General features: G+C 39.2%; 1 protein-coding gene across 4 annotated transcripts in view; it reads right to left on the minus strand.

Annotated features, from left to right (window-relative positions):
• Positions 1–744: 744 nt before the first annotated feature.
• Positions 745–20573, minus strand: part of tjap1 (tight junction associated protein 1 (peripheral)) — a 112650-nt gene continuing 92821 nt past the window's right edge. For 3 of the 4 annotated variants that reach the window (XM_055169299.2, XM_055169297.2, XM_055169298.2), the window contains 4 exons: positions 16759–16788; positions 15084–15191; positions 11693–11776; positions 745–4408 (listed from right to left, as the gene is read on the minus strand). In XM_055169299.2, the coding sequence (XP_055025274.1) occupies positions 2987–4408; positions 11693–11776; positions 15084–15191; positions 16759–16788 (1644 nt within the window). In that variant the 3' untranslated portion in view covers positions 745–2986. The remainder of the gene's footprint in view (positions 4409–11692; positions 11777–15083; positions 15192–16758; positions 16789–20573) is intronic. The other variant, XM_055169300.2, reaches the window with a different exon arrangement.

The raw sequence follows: 20573 nt of genomic DNA on the forward strand, positions 1-20573 counted from the left end.
TACTAAGACTGACAGAAAATTTAAAGTTGTGATTTTCCAGCCCGATATGGCTATAAACTACAATCTCATTCTGGCGTAATAATCAAGCGCTTTGCTGCTGTAACATGACTGCAGGAGGCGCAATGATATTACGCAGCTGCTGAAAATAGTCCCCTACCATTAAAAGTAACCAAGGGGACTATTTTCGGCTGCTGCACAATATCACTACGCCTCCTAACGTCATGCCACACCAGCAAAGTCCTTGATTACTATGCCAGAATGAGAGTATAGTTAATATCTGCCTAGAAAATCACAACATAAAATTCTCTGTCAGTCCTAGTACACGACGCAACCACAGAAGAGTCGAGTTCCAAACGGAAAAATATCGAAACTCTTTGGTCATTCCTAAGCGTGATGCCAATGGTCTAACCAGATCCAATGGATTGTGCTAAGCTATGCTAAAAGTGGTAGCACCAGACCCGGAGATCGGCTGAATGGATTCCTAAACGACAAAAATCAAATGTTTAACCCTAGGGGAGCTGGAAAATTAGCTTATTTCCAAAAAAAGTGGAATGTCCCCTTAAACTTGCTATGTTGCATATCACACCTACATTATGGGAGAAAGTATGGAGAAAGTCTCGGGTAAATTACATGTGAAATGTATTATGTGACCAATTTCTGAAAAAGACAGATTTTGAAAGTTCAATACCGCATGAGGTTTAACCAGGGACATCTGGCTGGTGAGAATAAAAAAGCAAACGACACTTAAAAAGGCAGAACTGAATTTAATCATCTCTAAAATACACAATTATCTGATAAAAGCTGATAAGTCATAAAAAGTTAAAATGCTATTTGAATGGGGCTTGAAATGAAATGACTGAATTTTAAGACTTGAATAGTCAGAACAGAAAACATCAAGCATTCATTGAACAAACTGATCACCCCAAAATTTAGAGAACTTGGTTTGCACAACAAATACACACACACAAAACACATTAAATGATGGTGGGATGCACATTCCCCTTGAAACACACAGCAGGTACAAACGGTTCAAGAATAACAAGGAACCTATAGAAATGGATGCTACATAAAAATGATTACATTCATTAAGATCAAAACATAGCTTTCCATGAAATCAGGGTTTACAAAGCAAAAAATAAAAAATCATCTAAATAACGTGTTTGTGTCTTCTGGCCCAAATCACTACTTTTTAGTTGATTTGTATTACTGTATGCACCATTACTAATATAAATTCATCATAACGGACAGACTGTGTTTCAAGTTTTTATGGCATTTATAAACATCACTATATGCATAGCTTTTGAAATATTAATATGCCCCCCTGAATGGCAATCCTTGCCGTCAGCAGCGTAGAAACACATTAATACACCCCAAAATTGGAGAAATACCAATGACACATCCACACTTTTTGCACAAAGGATTTTTACTCTTAAATACTGATCTTTGAGCTGCGTGCACATCGCTAGCGGCTAGCAACGGCAGAGCGACGCCTTCTCATTCACTTCCTGCGACACAAGCAACAGTGACCGTAGGCGACAGGGAGTGGGTGTGTAAAGCCACACAACCAAGTTGAGAAACTTTGACGAGCAACTCTCAGGAGTGACTACCAATGGGAGTGAAGCGTTATTCGTCTCTCATAAGTTACCTAGATGATTTGTTTATATTAGGACAACCAAATTTAGGAATGACGTCATTGAAAGAGAGGGCGACAATCAACGACAAAGCCGCTGGCAGTGTGCGTGCAGCTTAAAAGTTATTTTTTGATTGCCATACTATGCCAATGGAGCAGTGCTTGCTTTTTTAATTGCTTAATTTTAATGCATTCCGGTGGAATAAGTACTAACGTGTAATAATGTCAGGATTTGTATAGTTTTCCATTTAATACAATGACAATATTCAGAACTTTCCCCCTTCTAATACACGTCGGCAAGTGCCTAATTAGAATAACGGGACAGTTTAGACTCAACCAGCAAGACACAAAAAAAACACACAAAAATGTTTACGGAAATTAATTTTAAATATTGTTAGTAAAATAAAACGAGAGAGAATACAAATCAGTATTTCCGAGTACATGATCAAAAAAACAAATCGGTAAATCAATCAAATTAAAAATTGTTTTTGTAATTCATACCGTTTACTAAAGTAAAAAAGCTAAAGCAGTCTTTATGTTGTGTGTTGAAATACAGTGGCAGATCGATGAAGAGAGGTAACTGTCTGAAAATTAGAGGTAAAGAATCCTCTCAGTTTGTGATGGCTAAATGCAGAATAAAGGACCAAGAAGTTCTTTTAAAGGGTGATGGAGAGCCCCCTCTGTCAGAGCAAGGGTTAGGCACTGAAAGTTGACAAGAGAGTCCATTAAACCCCATTTAAGCTGCTTCAACCTGCAGTCTACCTGACGGTGGTACCTGCAAAGTTGTGGCCATTTGGTGACATCCCAATCTTTCGCAACTAAAGACTTGGGATCCTGAATACATATATATAATAGGTAGAAATCTCTCACCCAAGGGGCAGGAGCGGTTGTAAAGCATCCATTTTGTAAAGTGTGCCATGTCCGTACAACGCCACATGGATCAGTCCTGCTCAATCATTCTCTTTCAGAGGTGTAATTGTATGGCTATGTCCTGTTTTCATCCGTCAATCATGTCACACAAAGCAGAGACAAAGTCTTGGAGCGGTGAAAGTCACCTTAATTCAGTTCACGATCCCTGAAGCAGGAACTGGGATTTAACTCACTTGTTAAAAGCTGCAAGCGGACTTGGGGTATTTCATCAACATCGTAGGTTTCACAGACAAGAGAGCTTCACGCCTCAAGAGAGAGAGGACAGTAGAGTTACAAAGAAGCTTTAGCACCGGCAGCATGATTAGGGATGGCTACAGCAATGCTGGTCAGATCCCTTCCTCTTGTTGTGTGCTGCTAGGACGAGTGATTGCCAGTAAGATGAAGAGCACTCAAGGTAAGAACAAGAGAAGAGCGAGCCTGGAAGTCTCAGTCCAGCAAGTTTCCATGCTCCTGGGCTCTGGTAAGGCTGTCTTTGCGGTGCAAGTGATGAACCCCCATCCTCTTGGGGCTTTTCGGAGGTCTTGAGGAGCCAGTCAAAGGGGGCTTGTCTGCATAATCTTCAAGGGCAGCTAGGACTTTTGAACCAATGACAGGAAAGTCCTGGGGCAGAATATCTCGTTCTTCAGAACTTCCTGCCGAGCCAGCATCTTGAGCAAATTCCTGACGCTTTGCAGAAGCTGGACTGCTCTCTATGGTGACCATGGTGTCGCCACTCGCACCATCATTGTCAAGTGGATCAAGGGCCATCAATAGATGTTCACCCTCTTCTTGGGAAAAGTCCTCACGATATAAAGACTTTTTCGCACGAAGGTCCGCCAAGCTACTGGTGTCTGTATCCAAACTGGACTCTCTACTCGCTGTCCAGCTCTGGGCAGATGATCCTTCTTCGCCATCAGAGTAAGCACCTCTATGTGGCCCTGACTTTCCATTGCGGCCCCTTTGGAGATCCTTAACCGTCTCGCTGCTGAAGGATGTACGGTTCACGAGGGACCCCTCTGAGGACGGTGCCATTTTTTCAACAAACATGCGCTGCCAGTTGGCCAACAGGTCCTCCTCTGAACTACCTGAGCTGGCAAAGGCGCTTGGGGGTTGAGGAGGACTGCTAAAGGGGCTAGAATGACTGGACAAAGTGTCTGTGGCATCCATCTGCGATTGTGTTCGTTGGTGAGAAGCAGGACCTCCACCGGACGAAGAGGACGTCCCTGACCGCCAGCCCCCATCAGATACAGCCGGGCTATTGGGCACAGTACGTTGGCGATCAGCCGCTTCCTCCTCGTTCTGCACAAGACTAAGAGAAATTGCCTGACGAGTAGCATATGTGCAATTCGGCAATGGGCTGTTCTTGGGGATTTTCACTTTGTCATCAGAAGAGAACTCGATGACTTTGCGACCAGGGTAAAGTGGGTGTGGTGGAGGAGGAGCAGGGTAAGGATTTAACTTCTCAAAGGAGGGCGCTGCACCATCTTCACCTGCTGGACCATCCAGACTGCCCTGGCTTCGACTCATGCCGTTCACATGCTGCTGATCAGATCCCACAGGAGACCTGGCATGAATGGGCCCACCGTTCTCACGCCCTCCACCGTCTTCTTGGGGTGCCGTCATGTCCACATGTACAAACACATCCTCTGCCACTGGCCGACTTGCAATGCTGCTAGACTGGGCTGAGTTAAGCACCAGGGGCTCTGGCTTCTCAAGAACACGAGCAATGACTGAAGTGGGCACCACATCTGCGGGAGTCAGACTGAGAGTGTCAGGGTCCTGGGCTTGAGCTCCCTGAGAGCCTTGAGTCTTGTTGGGCAAGCTGCTCTTCATGTGCTTGTTCACCATGTCCTGTAGCTCATAAGGCAACTGAAAAACATCACAGAGAAAAGAAACATACAAAACAATCATGTCAAAACTCACCACATACAAATAACATTTAACGAATATACGTGAAAAGATTACCCTAATTTATTGGTTTCTTATAATCCTTTTTGAGTTACTGAATTACAAAAACCCCAGTTTCTATCTGAGATTAAATTAACCTAAAACACTAAGTTTTTAATGCTAAGTCACAAAATTTTTTGCTCATTTATCTGTGGCATTCTCACAGATCTCCGCATTTTTCCGTGACCCTGGCCTTTGGGTAAGGATGTCATTTTATGTAAACCAAAGTGACAATGGTAAGAAAATAGGACAGAACATTTGAGTAACCAATCCGTGAGAATGCCACAGAAAAAACAGTCTGTGACAGGGCCACGGAAAAAAGAGGAGATCTGTGAGAATGCCACAGAAAAATTAGCAAAAAATTCTGTGACTTTCCCACGGAACTTTGTGAGGTCAGGTTGGTTTTTTGTACAGATTTTCATTTCACTGCTAGTTATATACTCATATAACTGTGTGTGTTACAAATAAAAAAATATTGAATCTAAGTGACAATTCAGGTCAAATCAGTTTCTAGGGTCACAAAAAACCTAGCCTTATTTCTTAACTCTTTCCCTGCCATTGACGAGTTATGTTGTCAATTAAAAGAAAACGCTTCCCTGCCAATTTTACGGTTTTACGGCAATCCATATTTCCGCTATTATCCACAAGGTGGTGCCCAAGATTCCATGGATTAAAAAACACAGTAAAAACTCAGTGTATGTTTTGATCATCGCTCTGAATCTGATAATGCCATTATCTTTTTGCTCAAAATTAGGAATTTTTTAAGAAACTTACCCATATTTGAGGGTTGATAAAAAGAAAACAAATGAAGATGAAAGCGTTTTTTTTTGAAAGCAGCGGGTCTGCTCTTTTATATATATATATATAATATATATCTTTGTGGACGAAATCCTTTCCTGCAAGTGATCTTGAAATTTACAATTCCACTGACATAGGTCTCAGTTCACATCCCAGTGTTCATTGAGTAAATCTACCATATAACTTTGATAAAGGTTATCTCAGTCATGAAGAAAAGCAGCAGAAAATAATGTCTGTTCATTTAATACTACACAATGTCGTCTCGCCCTGACGCAGAACAGAAGAATAAAGAGTAAAAAGCTCACCTCAAATTAGATTATTACCGAAGAGAGCCAAGACAGACAGAGAGAAAAAGAGAGAGACTAAAAGAAAAAAGGCAGGTGATGAGGGCCTTTATTTCATTCTACCGACTGAATGAAGCCAGGCCAGGTTATTGATTTGTGGAAAAAAAGACAGGGAAAATCAGTCATCACAACGTCCCGCTCAGCTTTATGTTGTAACGATCCTGTGGGGCAGCAATTACCCACAAAGCCCTCACTTCCTCTGGTTGTGGGGGGGTACAGGAGAATCAATGCGGCCATGTCACATTTCCAAACATGACCCCTTCATAGCCTCCAGATTACAATCAGGTTACACACGTCATTATGACAGGATGTGAAGCTGATGTAGATCTCAAGTCAACGGCAACATCACATTACTAGCGGTGGGGGAGGTTAAACTACATACTACTGCTAACTGCATACTAAAATTGGTCATAATAAATCTTACAGCTTTACAACAGTGTGCATTTTAAGTGCTTACGTCCTGTCCAAACCTCCAGTGCCTCACTAGCTGCGTTTCCATTACCCTTCAAATTGCAAAAATTGACATTGCGAATTAAAAATGGAAACACGTAAATTTAGCAAAAACTCCCAATATATCGCAAAACACTTTTTTTGCATGACGTGATGTTTAGTATGACTGAACCATTAAGTTTTCAGTCACATATTCTTGATTAATTAAAACGCCATCATTTCGCAATAGTCTTTTGTGGACATTCTGAAAATAACGCTAAAGTTTTGCGCAAATCTGCAATGGAAATGTAACTAATTTTGCAGTCAAATCCTCATGCAAGATGTCATAATTTCAAAACACTTGTAGATGCAGATCTATGGTATATATATATATATATATATATATATATATATATATATATATATATATATATATATATATTAATGCAAGAGAATTTATTAAATGGGTGCCTGAAAGATGATGCATTTGAGAAACTGCTACTTTATTAACTTTACTGTTTTCACCTCTTTAAGGATTTGATGGCGTTGGCAAATAGCCTGATAGTTTAATGCAGAAAGTAGGCTACAGGTGCTCATGCCCTGTTGTGTTCAATGCCCGTTTGCCCTTGAGGTCAAGCTGTTTAATTATACCGCTCTGTTTCTGGATACACAGATCTGTCCGTCAAGCCTCCAATCTGTTGCATGTCCCCCTACGGACAGATACAAAGGCCAAACAAACAGATGTGTCTGGAGTTTGGCGTCTTGTCGATACCGTCCACATCCGCGCATCACTTCTCTAACATGCGCTCTCCATCCTTAAACACTGATGTTAACCTATGGCTATTTTTTAAATCCCCTCTTTCTTCTCTTGGTCTCTTTCTCTGCATTTCTCTATCCCTTTGACTAATCCTTTCTTACTCCAGGTCCACATCTGTTACAAAAAGCGACTGCTTAACCGTGCACACAATCGTCACTGCGAAAGCAAAACAGATTTAGACTCTAACAAGTTTTGAAAATGAAATTAAAGAATAGAAATGAAAAGAAAACAGGTTGCGTGTCTTGCCATGTTATTAGGCTTTAGGTTGCATTATAGTGGGCTTCAGCTCTATTGTGTTTGGTATGTGTACCATAATTGACCAAACTTGGATGATTTGTCTAAGTTAATGGTTCTGACAGTGATTGTTACTGTATTATGCCGTAAGTCTTCACTGTGCCTATTACATGATGTTTTTACTCAGCTTGGGGACATACACATTACCCTTTTGAATTTGTAAGCAGCAATAAACTACTGCTAGACTTTTAAATTTTAACATTTTAGAATGCCTAGTCAATCTTCTGTGGTTATTTTGATAAAAGTAACGCAAAAGTGTAACGCATTACAGTTCAGAGGCAGTTATATTGTAATGTAACTAATTACTTATAAATGACAATAACTTGTATTCTATAATGTATTACATTTTGATAGTAACTTGCCCAACTCTGATTATTATTAATATTGGAATCAAACGTGATGTATTGGGCGCTAAATTTGGTCAAAATACAAAAAAAATGAGTTTTCTCTCACAAAAGTACAGTTTCTCTGTAAACGACACATATTAATCCACCAGAGTGTGTATTTGGATTTCTTTTCTGATGGGGGTTATAAAAAATGGGCACAATGCAATGCCATTATGAAGCCAGGAGGAGCCAGAATTATATTGAACTCTTTCCCCGCCATTGACGAGTTAACTCGTCAATTAAGAGAAAACGCGTTCATGCCAATGACGAGTATTTCCGGCTATCCACCAGGCGCTCTTACGCACCTTTTAAAACCTGGAAGTATCGCCCTAAGGCAAACAGCTGTATGTCCATGTAGGTTTTGAGGATCGCTCTGAATCTGATTTCTATCAAAAGTCCTTCACAAAATCGCAATTATCTCAGCTCTTTGCTCAAAATTTTGTGTTTTTTGAAGAAACCTACCCATATTTGAGAGGTGATAAAAGAGAACTAATGTAGTTAGGGTAGGTAGGATTAAACGTTTTTTTTTAAAGCAAAGGGTCTGTTTTTTCATTTGATATATTGTATGTTTATATATCTTAAGAAGAACATTTTCTGGAAGGCATTAAACTTTTGTGAAAATCATGAAAAATGCTGGCGCTGGCTGTCAACTTTAAAAAAAGTGGTGAAAGTGTTAATTACAACTTAAAGGGCCAGATTTCCTAACGGCGGCTTGCGACTGTCGGGATTTACTAAAGATGTTCTGTTAATATTTAGTGTTTAAAAGGTGTGGCCTAGTTACGACTGAACTTATTGCATTTGCATTTGTAGGAGCTTACCTTTCGGATGCAAAATGTATTTATTTAAATGATTCAAGCAACACAATTTTACTAAGGTTTGCTTGTGTGATATTACTGGTATTTACGCCATTAGTTAACGCCAAAAAAGCATGTCTTAAACCATTTTGTGCATACAATGGCTGAATTGTTGATGATATGAGGAGGCATCGCAGAGATCAGAGAGCGTGTGGTACAAGGCAAAGGATTTTTTCCACACGTTTGGAATGCCAGAGGAAAATATTATTCGAAAATATTTTTTTCAAGCCATGTTATTTTTTATTTGCTGAAGGAAATAAAAGAGAAGTCACTAGTAGGGCTGTGCAATTAATCGTTTTTACATTTCGATTGCAAAAACAAGATAATCGAGGTAGATCAATTAGTGTGCCGCATTCAGTTTCTATCATTTCGTCTTGTGTTATAAATCCAGCGTGTCATGAGCAGCTGCGACTCTCTCACGTGTGTGCGCTCTCTGTCCGAAGTCCGAACACAAAGTAGTAATGCTGATGTACAGTCTTGTTCAAAATAATAGCAGTACAATGTGACTAACCAGAATAATCAAGGTTTTTAGTATATTTTTTTATTGCTACGTGGCAAACAAGTTACCAGTAGGTTCAGTAGATTCTCAGAAAACAAATGAGACCCAGCATTCATGATATGCACGCTCTTAAGGCTGTGCAATTGGGCAATTAGTTGAATTAGTTGAAAGGGGTGTGTTCAAAAAAATAGCAGTGTGGCATTCAATCACTGAGGTCATCAATTTTGTGAAGAAACAGGTGTGAATCAGGTGGCCCCTATTTAAGGATGAAGCCAACACTTGTTGAACATGCATTTGAAAGCTGAGGAAAATGGGTCGTTCAAGACATTGTTCAGAAGAACAGCGTACTTTGATTAAAAAGTTGATTGGAGAGGGGAAAACCTATAAAGAGGTGCAAAAAATGATAGGCTGTTCAGCTAAAATGATCTCCAATGCCTTAAAATAGAGAGCAAAACAAGAGAGACGTGGAAGAAAACGGAAGACAACCATCAAAATGGATAGAAGAATAACCAGAATGGCAAAGGCTCAGCCAATGATCACCTCCAGGATGATCAAAGACAGTCTGGAGTTACCTGCAAGTACTGTGACAGTTAGAAGACGTCTGTGTGAAGCTAATCTATTTTCAAGAATCCCCCGCGAAGTCCCTCTGTTAAAAAAAAGGCATGTGCAGAAGAGGTTACAATTTGCCAAAGAACACATCAACTGGCCTAAAGAGAAATGAAGGAACATTTTGTGGACTGATGAGAGTAAAATTGTTCTTTTTGGGTCCAAGGGCCACAGGCAGTTTGTGAGACGACCCCCAAACTCTGAATTCAAGCCACAGTACACAGTGAAGACAGTGAAGCATGGAGGTGCAAGCATCATGATATGGGCATGTTTCTCCTACTATGGTGTTGGGCCTATTTATCGCATACCAGGGATCATGGATCAGTTTGCATATGTTAAAATACTTGAAGAGGTCATGTTGCCCTATGCTGAAGAGGACATGCCCTTGAAATGGTTGTTTCAACAAGACAATGACCCAAAACACACTAGTAAACGGGCAAAGTCTTGGTTCCAAACCAACAAAATTAATGTTATGGAGTGGCCAGCCCTTAATCCAATTGAGAACTTGTGGGGTGATATCAAAAATGCTGTTTCTGAAGCAAAACCAAGAAATGTGAATGAATTGTGGAATGTTGTTAAAGAATCATGGAGTGGAATAACAGCTGAGAGGTGCCACAAGTTGGTTGACTCCATGCCACACAGATGTCAAGCAGTTTTAAAAAACTGTGGTCATACAACTAAATATTAGTTTAGTGATTCACAGGATTGCTAAATCCCAGAAAAAATTTTTTTGTACAAAATAGTTTTGAGTTTGTACAGTCAAAGGTAGACACTGCTATTTTTTTGAACACACCCCCTTCAACCAATACCCCAATTGCACAACCCCAAGAGCGTGCACATCATGAATGCTGGGTCTTGTTTGTTTTCTGAGAATCTACTGAACCTACTGGTAACTTGTTTGCCATGTAGCAATAAAAAATATACTAAAAACCTTGATTATTCTGGTTAGTCACATTGTACTGCTATTATTTTGAACAAGACTGTATTTGTTCAGTTTTATGTGTTTCAAGCGAGCTAAGGCAAAATATCCCTTATATATAAAATATAATCCGCTGCATCTTGGTGATTCTCTCACTCTCGTGCACATGCAGAGAGCTGTGCTCCCGCATCTGTCCGAAGTCAGACCACTAAAAAGTAATCCTGTTTATGTTTGTAAAGTTATATGCATTTCAAGCGAATATATTGTAGCAAAACATCCCTTGTGTTTAAAATATGAATCAGTTTCCGCTGGACCGATGTGCTTAAAAGGCACCTCTGTAGGCACCACTGCTTGACACGTGTAGCCTTCTGCAACAAAACTAAACAAATGCATTGAATTGTGTGCGCGCGTATGCGTGTGTGCACAAGTGAATGTTTTTACAGTCATTAAGTAATCGTGTTAAATAATCGGGATTATGATTTTCCCATAATCGAGCAGCCCTAGTCATTAGGAGAAGTCACACAATAGCATGTGTTTCAAAAGTTATTATAAACCTTCATTTTTTGTCATTGTTCTTTTCGATGTACTCCGGCTTCATTAGCTGGGATTTTACACTTCACATTTTTAGCTGCGATGTCTGTGGTGTTGAACTCAAGCGTTAGTCGATCACCTGCACCTGAGGAGCATCAGCTCTGCTTATTGCAACCCTTTACTAATTTGTGCTGCTCTTAGTAGATTGCGTTGGTCGTTATGGAAATGAGCTGATGCGCCTGTGTTATTTCATTTGCGCCTTTTTAGTAAATAACCCGCAGATATTAACACTCCCATCTGAGCTTTTTTGAAATTGCACTTTCATGCTAATTTGCCCCGTTTAATAAATCTGGCCCTTAATGTGTTCAGCTGCAAACAGAAAGTCATATACACCTCTAGGATTTCAGTAAATTATTGGATAGGTTTTTTTTTTTTCCGATGAACTATCCCTTTAAAATGCTAATTTAATATATAAGCATGCCCAGACGGAATCTACAAACCCTTCTGTGCTGATTTTGGGGAAAATCAGTAGAATGTATTTACAGTAAACTGTATTTACTTTTATCTATTTGCTACATAGATCTTAAGAGTACTATACACATATCAAATTATCTAAACATGTAATAAACATACTGGGGGTGCATATGTAGCACTAAGTGAATGACGGGTGGACCAATTTCCACAGATTCACTTTGGCGCTGCCTATGAGAAACTGAACCCATTACTTACATCAGCAAACTTGTGGTTCCTGAAATGCGACTTATTGCACTTCAACAACTGCACGGCCAAATTGCAGTCCTGCCGATAGCGTTCCTGCATGAGGATAGAAGATGAGAACTTTAACTGAAATGGATTTATAAAACAAGACAAAAGCAAACAAATACAGATGACCGGTAAAAAGATATTAAACATAATTTATTCAATAAGCACTAACTGTGCTAATGTCACTACTGAGACCAGTCTCTTCTTAAGTACTATTCGGACGGGATTAGTTGTACATAGGGAGGTGGGGTAAAGCAATTTTTATCAGAGCTTCTCAGTGATTTTAGTCCCGTCCGAATGTTCCATGTCAGTAAAGATTACGGCGACTTTTACCTATTGTAAAAAGGTCCGGAGAAATTACCTCAGCTAATACTAATCCAGTGCGAAAAGACCAGCTGTAAATATACACATAAATTGCGTCATTTCCTTTTAATTTGCGGGTTTCTTTTAAATATAAAAGCTCTTAAAGAAGCATTTACTTGCGTTCTAGGCGGAAAAACAAGTCAGTGGCAAGTCAGTTCCTAAATAACACGACACAAACTATTTTTTAAAAAGTCAAATTTACTTCTCAGAGGCGCGGAACTGTTTATGAAACTGACGTTCTCCACAAACTGAAATTAAACACAATGTTTCGCGTTTTCCTCATCTGTGTCATGTTGTTTGCAAATGTGATATTAGTAAGCAAGGTGATGTGCACGTGAAGACGAGAGGTGACGCGCTGCGCAAACGAGTTACCCCTCCCACTTTTGAATGTTTTACTGAGATTTCTAATCCCGTCCGAATTGACCATTAATATCATTAATACAGACGTCCTGTGGTAAAATTACATTACACCATCTACCCCTGTAAAACGAATCCCGTCCGAATAGGGCTTTACTTGCTCATCATAATGTGGTATATAATAATAAATATGCAAGGAAAAGAGGTAATTTTACATGATTAAATCAGGAAGAGTCTATTAAGCCCGGAATACACTGCACGATTTTTGTCCTCTTATAAGATCATTACCTTATCACACTGTGCGACAGTTATAGTTTGAACTCGGGTACGAGAGGCATGTAGACTGTACGATGATGACACGGAAGCTTCGGCGGCTGCGTCACACGTTGCGCAACGTCACCAGCATGCGCTCGTGGTAAACAAATACCGGCGCGCAGGTCGTAGCAGCAAACACACTGTGCGGTGATCATGCCGAATTTCTGACACTGTCAGAAAACTATCGTAGACTATCTTTAGACGCAAGACCGGGAAAACGGCCGTCTTTGAACCTCTCTCACTGTACGACATAGGACCACCGATGGAGAGCCACGATCACAGAAATCGCGACGATAGTTTCACGATGGCAATTTCGTCTGGGACAGCCAATTATCGTGCAGTGTATCCCGGGCTTTAAAGGAGTAAGCACTTTTAAAAGTATCTAAAAATATTATGTGTAATGTTGTTACCAAAAATATCATATTTTTTACAGTGTTAATTTACTTAACATAGTTAAGTAGATTTACTTAATTTCCATGTGTGATTTTATGTAAAAAAATCAGTAAATCAACAAAAAGTTATTTTACCTTGGTTTTCACAGATATAAAATTAATATATATATGTGAAGAGTTTGGTTCCAAAATGCAATAAATCCATTTTGACAAATTTCGGTAAAAACGTGTTTTCTATACCAAGAAAGTGACAAGATAAAAACCACTATTTTCTGTTACAAACTTTTTACATAGCATCTTTAGGTTATAAAAACATAAAAAAATCAAATCCATAACTTGATTTTCAAAGATTTATTTTAAAAACGGATTATTTTTTCCACAAAATGCAATAAATCCATGACAAGTTTTTATTCAAAATGCTATAAATCTATTGAATCAATCGCCTATATAAATGTGCATTCATCTTTGCCATGTTATATTCATTTAGTTGACTAGTTGTACACACTAATTAAAAATATAAACATTATTGTCATTAATCAAAACACTTACTTTGTGATATTAAGAAGTCATCGGTTATACTTGACGTCCTCGCTTAACGTTTTTCAAAGCGATCAGCTGTAAAATGTTTTGGTCCTGCTCGATTTTTGTTGACTTTGAGTAAAATTATGGAAAGTTTTTCATAAGATCCCCTGGGGTCAATGTGTTATCATGACAGTAACTTGATGCTGTCAGCCCGGCCAAACAAGCACCGGTCTCCCGAGTTCCTCTGCGTAAATTATTACATGTTAATGGCTTACGTTTCTTTCCCGTCACAGAAAACCATCACAGGTTTATCAATGCTATTAAAGTATTATTTTGTTTTTGTTTGTTTGGTGATCAGGAAGTACAAAGTAGATGAGGAAAACTAGGATTCCGTGTACTCAGCGCGCCGCCATTCTTTGTTTACATTGCGTGAGGTGCGCTGTAATCTGTGGAGGAGTGGATTTATGGCATTCTGTAGAAAAGGGGGAGTGGTGTTTATTGCATTTTGGGAAAAATGCGAGAAAAGATGACAGAATAACACGGCGGAAATTGGATTTTGCATAAAATTAAGAATTTACTTTATAATACTGACCTGATATAATACTGATTCTGGCAGTAACTCATTTTTTTCAAAAATGGCGTTTATTGCGTTTTGGAACCAAACTCTTCATATATATATATATATATATGTGTGTGTGTGTGTGTGTGTGTGTGTGTGAGTGGGTGCATCCAAATGTTTGACAATTCAGAGAAAATGTCAATTCAGGGTTATAGTCTACAGGATTTGTAACTAAAGGTATCCAAAAAAAGGGGGGAATAATTCTCCTGACATGTACCTGTGAGGCAGGAGCTATGATTAATGTCTGAACTATCTGTCCAAGGGAAGCACACAGTGACACAGGCAGTCATCAATTTCTCCTGTGCTAAAATTAGTTGCAGCACGTTTAAAACTCAAGCTTTCTTTTCCTCACGGGGTTACATCAAATCTTAAAAACCAACTGCCAGAATACGAATCTGTCTGCTACAGTCCAGTGTCAATTGCTAAGAGAATTGGTATAATTTCCTGGTAGATTTTCCAAGACTGCATTTTTACACTTGTACCCGTTTGCCCTAACGATCCACTAACAACGTTTGGGAATTGCGTTTAGAAACTGGTGTCCCAGAAGGGAGGCCCAGCATTGACCAATTCATAAAAAAAGACAAAAACTACTTGGCTGTGTTCCTCTGTGAGCTCAGTAAGTCAAATATCATTGGCTAGACTGCAGACGGATGTCACAACAGTACGGTTTTTCTGCATGCAACTTTCAATTTTCAGCTCCAGTAGTTACTAATCCCAGGAACACCAAAGCACTGACAACACACAAATTTGTCTTGCGCACACACACACACACACAAAGCTCTGGACGTACGTTCAGCTCTTCCAGCTTGTCGATAGTGTTTTTGGCATCCACTAGTTTATTTGTGAGCTCCACTATCTCCTGATCCATCGTCTTCTTGTCTCTTTCCACTTTACGGAGCTGTTGAGGAAAAAAGAGACAAGGTTAAAGTAAACTTCATCAGGAAAATGGCCACCAATCAACGTCTTTGTTGTTAAACAAAGATGATCAACAACTATATACACAATGATTTAAAACAAAAACAGTTGGCTGGTTTAATTGCTAACAGGGCAAAAAACAGGAATCAACGATCGCTTGGGAATGCAGTTAAGGCAAGACAGATTAACTGCACATCCGATAAACCCGAACCAATAGGAGGAGACAAGATTCATTTCGTTGAATCTTAGCACAAGCATGAGCATCTCTCGTTCTCTGTGTCTCGTTCTCTGTCTCCAATTATTCTCCTCTGATCAACTAAAAAACATTTTAAAAACACTATTTTAGAAACACTTCATCCCTAAATAAATATGTTAATTCCAGATGTATGCAATTCATTTTAGATAGAACATAAAAATGTTTGTCATGCAACCACAGGTCATAGTGACCATGACTGTAACAATCCAAAAACAAAATAATTTATAAGACTTGTTAGGTTTATTCCAAATCTAGCAGTTTGCAAAGTAAAAAATAAACTCAAGGCAGTAAAGTTAACATGCCACCAAATGTCTTCTGTCTGACTTTCTGTTTTCTAATTGAAGGGTAAGTGTGTCGTAAAACGTTTGTACCGCAATTACTGGACAAAAGCCTTTTAAAGCACTTTAAAGATGAGATGCTTAGCCAAAGCTGTGCTACTTGAGATATACTTCAGCTCTATCGGCTCTCGGTTCGAGTGGAGACAGAGAGATACGGAGTGAGACACAAGAGGAAAGCCGAGACAAACCGTGACCCTTAATCTAGAGGTTGCCTTGTCCATAACAAAGCAATTATCTTTATGGTCACCGTTTGACTGAAGTGGACAATGTGGACCAATAAAAGAGAGTTAGGGAGCCTTTTAGTGCGATGCAGAGTCCACATAAAACTGAGGGAATGCAGCAGCCAGTATAATAAAATGCACAGCAAACACCAGACGGCTAGCGAAGATTTCAGGAAATGGGGATAGAAAGAGGTACAGGATGGGTATCAAAAGGTTGAAGGGCTCTAATCAGTGACGAATAACTATCAAACCATCCAAAATTGTAGTTCAGTGGTTAAAATGCCAACAGGCGCTGCTTCGGCAGATTTAATGATGGACGGAGTGCATCTAAAGCCGCTTTTCCATCACCGTGCCATGTAAGCAGTTGATTTTGAATTGTAATATCATTTTGATGACGCAGCATTAACCTTCTGTAAGTTCTGATAATGGCCTTTTGATAAAGAGACCTTCATAAAATGACTTTTATTTTCCTTTATACTTGGAATTTGCAAATACTTGCATATTTGGCATAGTAGCTATTGTTGTTGTTGTCAAGGTTGCACATTTCAACCACTGTGCAAATGTTTGGACTGTATAGATATGACATCTATCCCCCAGTCTACATGCACTGGCATGACCACAAAAGATGACAGGAGACAGATGCACTGAGTCATGGTACGGTAACCACGGTGATATTTAAAAGGGCAGAGACAGAAAAATGGAAATGGATGAAAAGAAATGGCATGAAAACCCAACTGCGTAGACCCAAGTTTGACTGATGGCAGACTGATGAAGACAATGATGGTGAATATGATGATGATGGTGGTGAAATACCCAAGTCACAAGGCAGCATGAAGGGAAGGGGAGGGGAGGGAGAAGAAAGAAAGAAGGAAAGTAGACAGAAAGAAAAACAAAGAAAGAAAGATTTAGTTGGTACTCAAATTGTTATATTTTATAATGGTAACTGTAAAGATGGAGTGCCGTACTTTCCGGACTATAAGCCGCACCGGAGTATAAGCCACATCATTCAAAAATGCGTCATTAAGACGAAACAACATATATAAGTCACAGTGGACTATAGCGTTTATTTAGAAAATTATTTCACAAATCCAAGCCGAAGAACAGACATTTAATCTGGAAAGGCAAGTTATTCAACTAAACAATAGCAGACAGAACAGCAGGCTGAATAGATGTCTGTACGTTAAAAGTAATATTATCAGTTATTTAAACGATAAACCATAGCATACAGAACTTACCTCGAAGGTTGAATCGGCTAAATTTACCAAACAAGCCAACTAGCGTGAAGTTCGTAGACTCGTCATTCTACATCACTGAATCCATTTAATTACATAAATACAGAAGCAGCATATAGCGGAGTCTCACGGCTGTAGACGGTAATGTTGTCTCTTGCCTCATAAATGTCAAAATTAATTCATACTGACTTACAAGGCGCACCTGACTATAAGACACAGCACCAGCCAAGATATAAAAAAAATATGGCTTATAGACCGAAAAATACGGTAGAAAGAAAAAATTTGGTCAAAGATGCCAAGTACAATCACAATGCCATGCAATATTGTATTCCTTCATCATTCAAATCTAAAAAAAAAATGTATATAGACAAAACAGGCCAAATCGTCAACTGAATACTTTAACAATGAGAATAAATAATAACTGGCTATTTATAAAAACACCACAGTCTTAAATCATATGTTTATTGTGTTTTTGCTGCGTCTGTGTTGGTTGGGAACTAATATAATTACAACTTATTTGTGTTTTATTTTATAAAATCCTGCTAACGTTATGCATATGAAGTAACCGTTTTATAAAAGCAATAAGCCTTGCAAAGCAGTGGGGTTATAGTGCATTTTATAACAGCTAAGGGGGTTTTATTTTCTCTCTCTCTCTCTCTCTGCACTAAATGGCAGTGCTGTGGTTGGATAGTGCAGATTAAGGGCCAGTATTATCCCCTTCTGACATCACTCGGGGAGCCAAATTTCACTGACCTATTTTTTCACATGCTTGTGGAGAATGGTTTACCAAAACTAAGTTACTGGGTTGATCTTTTTCACATTTTCTAGGTTGATAGAAGCACTGGGGACCCAATTATAGCACTTAAAGCCCCACTGTGTAGGATCTACTCCCATCTAGCGGTAAAAATCTATATGACAAGCAACTGATTATTACGCTCTAGCCCCCACCATTCGGAACGCGTTTTAACTAGTACGGTGGCCCTGTCATGTCAAGGTTAACATGGCTTCCAGTAGCTAAAGCTAAAGCAATGAAAAAAATGAACAATTTGCAATCGTGTGATCCGTCAAAGCACACAGATTTATGTTAAACATGTAAAAAGTCTGATTGTCATGATATGTCCGCTTAAAATCACATACAAAAAAACAACCATAAACGTAGCTTAGACACTCCTTTTTCATCCACGCGAGGAAAAATATCACAGGGGCTGTTACACTTGGTATTTAGATGTGTTTTCGTCGATCAGATCACAAGTGGACGAGAGAGACACATTACGTTTACACTTGGTGTTTAAATCCGTCTCTTTTTGTCCATTTTCGACCGCTCCTTTCCAGATTACTGAGGAGATGGTCTGTGGACGAGACCCTCTCCTGTCATTTAATCATGAGCTAATATGTCAGAGTCCAATGCTTATGTTTAAGTAAACGTTACATGTCCGTGTATATGTAAGAGCTTTCTCTGATATTGGTGAAATAAGATTGCACAACTTTCACACGCTTGTAAAATGAAACGAACGACGCGCAGATCAGCTGCGTTTTATCAATGAAAGGCTAAAAATAGCGCTGTCACCGTGTGTTTGTGCTAGAGGTCAGAAAATATGAAAAACATTTATCTCAATACCTCAGATTACATAAATGGGCGGAGAGACGGCGTGTGGCGGTTCGAGCACACAAAACCACATGCGTGTTTACATTAACTGCATAACCATGCTATAGTTAGCCAAGGAACTTTAAAACTTCAAGTTTACAACATAGACTGTATAGATGTAAACGAATATGCTGAATTACCTGTGTTGAAGATATAAGGTAACTTAGCAACGTCAGTGTCCATTGAGCCCCATCTTGGAAATCTAACTCCAATATTGACTTTGGTCTTGATGTTTTTCCTGTCGCGTTGTTGTTTAAAATCCCTGTTTCGCTTCCTTGGCGACTTGTTTTAATGTCCTCGAGAATATGTCTTCAACAGGCTTTCAAATCAAAGCATTAGATCGCAGGTAACACGGCGTGCGGCCGAAGGATTCAGTCTACGCAGTCGCAGGCTGCATACGTCATCAAGCCTGGTTTATTTAAATTAACTGAGCATTACATTCGCAAGTCATAAGCATATTACATCAATTTACAATTAACTAAGAATAATTGTCAGCTTTATAATTGTTAATATTCTGAAATAAGACTGTCTTGATGACGTATACCGCCTACACATGCAACCTCCGTGCAACCAGTGTGAGTGTAGTCTGAAAGCGCGAAAGGCGGAGCTTGAATTTCAGGAATGTCCCTCGTCGGCGAATGTATTTCCAAGATGGAGGCACAACATGGATTCAGCCAGAGAGCGATACGGCGGTATGTATTTTAAATAGCAGATTCTACACTTACGAGAATACTTTGATTAGTGGGGTGGAAGTAATTACACATGAATGAGCACATACTTTTGAAAGAAAACATGGGTTTTTGCTAAGAATTAACTAATAAAAGAAGTACACAGTGGAGCTTTAAACATGCAAAACGTCAGATTTTCATGATATGTCCACTTTTCAACTATAATTACCCTGATTTCTTTCTGTGGCTGCTGGCAGTGATACACAACAGATGGTGAACAGGTGTTTTGTACGCTGTAGTGCCCAGTCAAAATCCAGCATCTGAAGTCTCAGTATTATGCTCTTTCAGAAATGCTGTTGTAAATCTCCACATTTTCTGTTCACAGATTATATTTGAAAAGATGATAAAACCGCTCTAAATTGGATGAAGTCCTGAGAACACCTATGATAGGATATGAAAGACCCTGCAAGAGGTGAAACAGGTCGACAGAGATAATCCCTACACCCGCTAAAAGAGATTACCGAGCACATGCCACCTGTTTCACCTGTGACTGGCAAAGCTCTAGGCGGAGGTCATTAATATGGGATTTCACCATGCAGAACGAAGGTGTCGCCTGAATTTAATTGAAGATAAACAGAAGTCTTGGTGAGCTAAAGCTTCCCTCATACACAGCTCATTCAGTACTATTGTCTCATATCTCTGATTTAATGTTTTCCAGTCGTGTTCAATCACTCCAGAGATAATTCGGAAAAACACCTACTTAAAAAATGACAAGAGATTCCTAAAATAACTTCTCATAGATGCATGTTTAAATTCAATTTTAATTTGAGGGGAACTGAAGCAGGCTGAGTCTGAGGTAAATTTAGATTTAGATTGGCTCTAACAGCTCTTTAATAAAATATATAATCCAATTCTAACAACCAGAGCAGTTACCAAAATATTTTGATGGATGTTCAATGTTGAACAAATGATGCAGAATCACATTTAAATTCGCCTTAAATTACA

Source organism: Misgurnus anguillicaudatus, chromosome 11 (genome assembly GCF_027580225.2).
Source record: "Misgurnus anguillicaudatus chromosome 11, ASM2758022v2, whole genome shotgun sequence".
In the NCBI taxonomy this organism is placed as follows: Eukaryota; Metazoa; Chordata; class Actinopteri; order Cypriniformes; family Cobitidae; genus Misgurnus; species Misgurnus anguillicaudatus.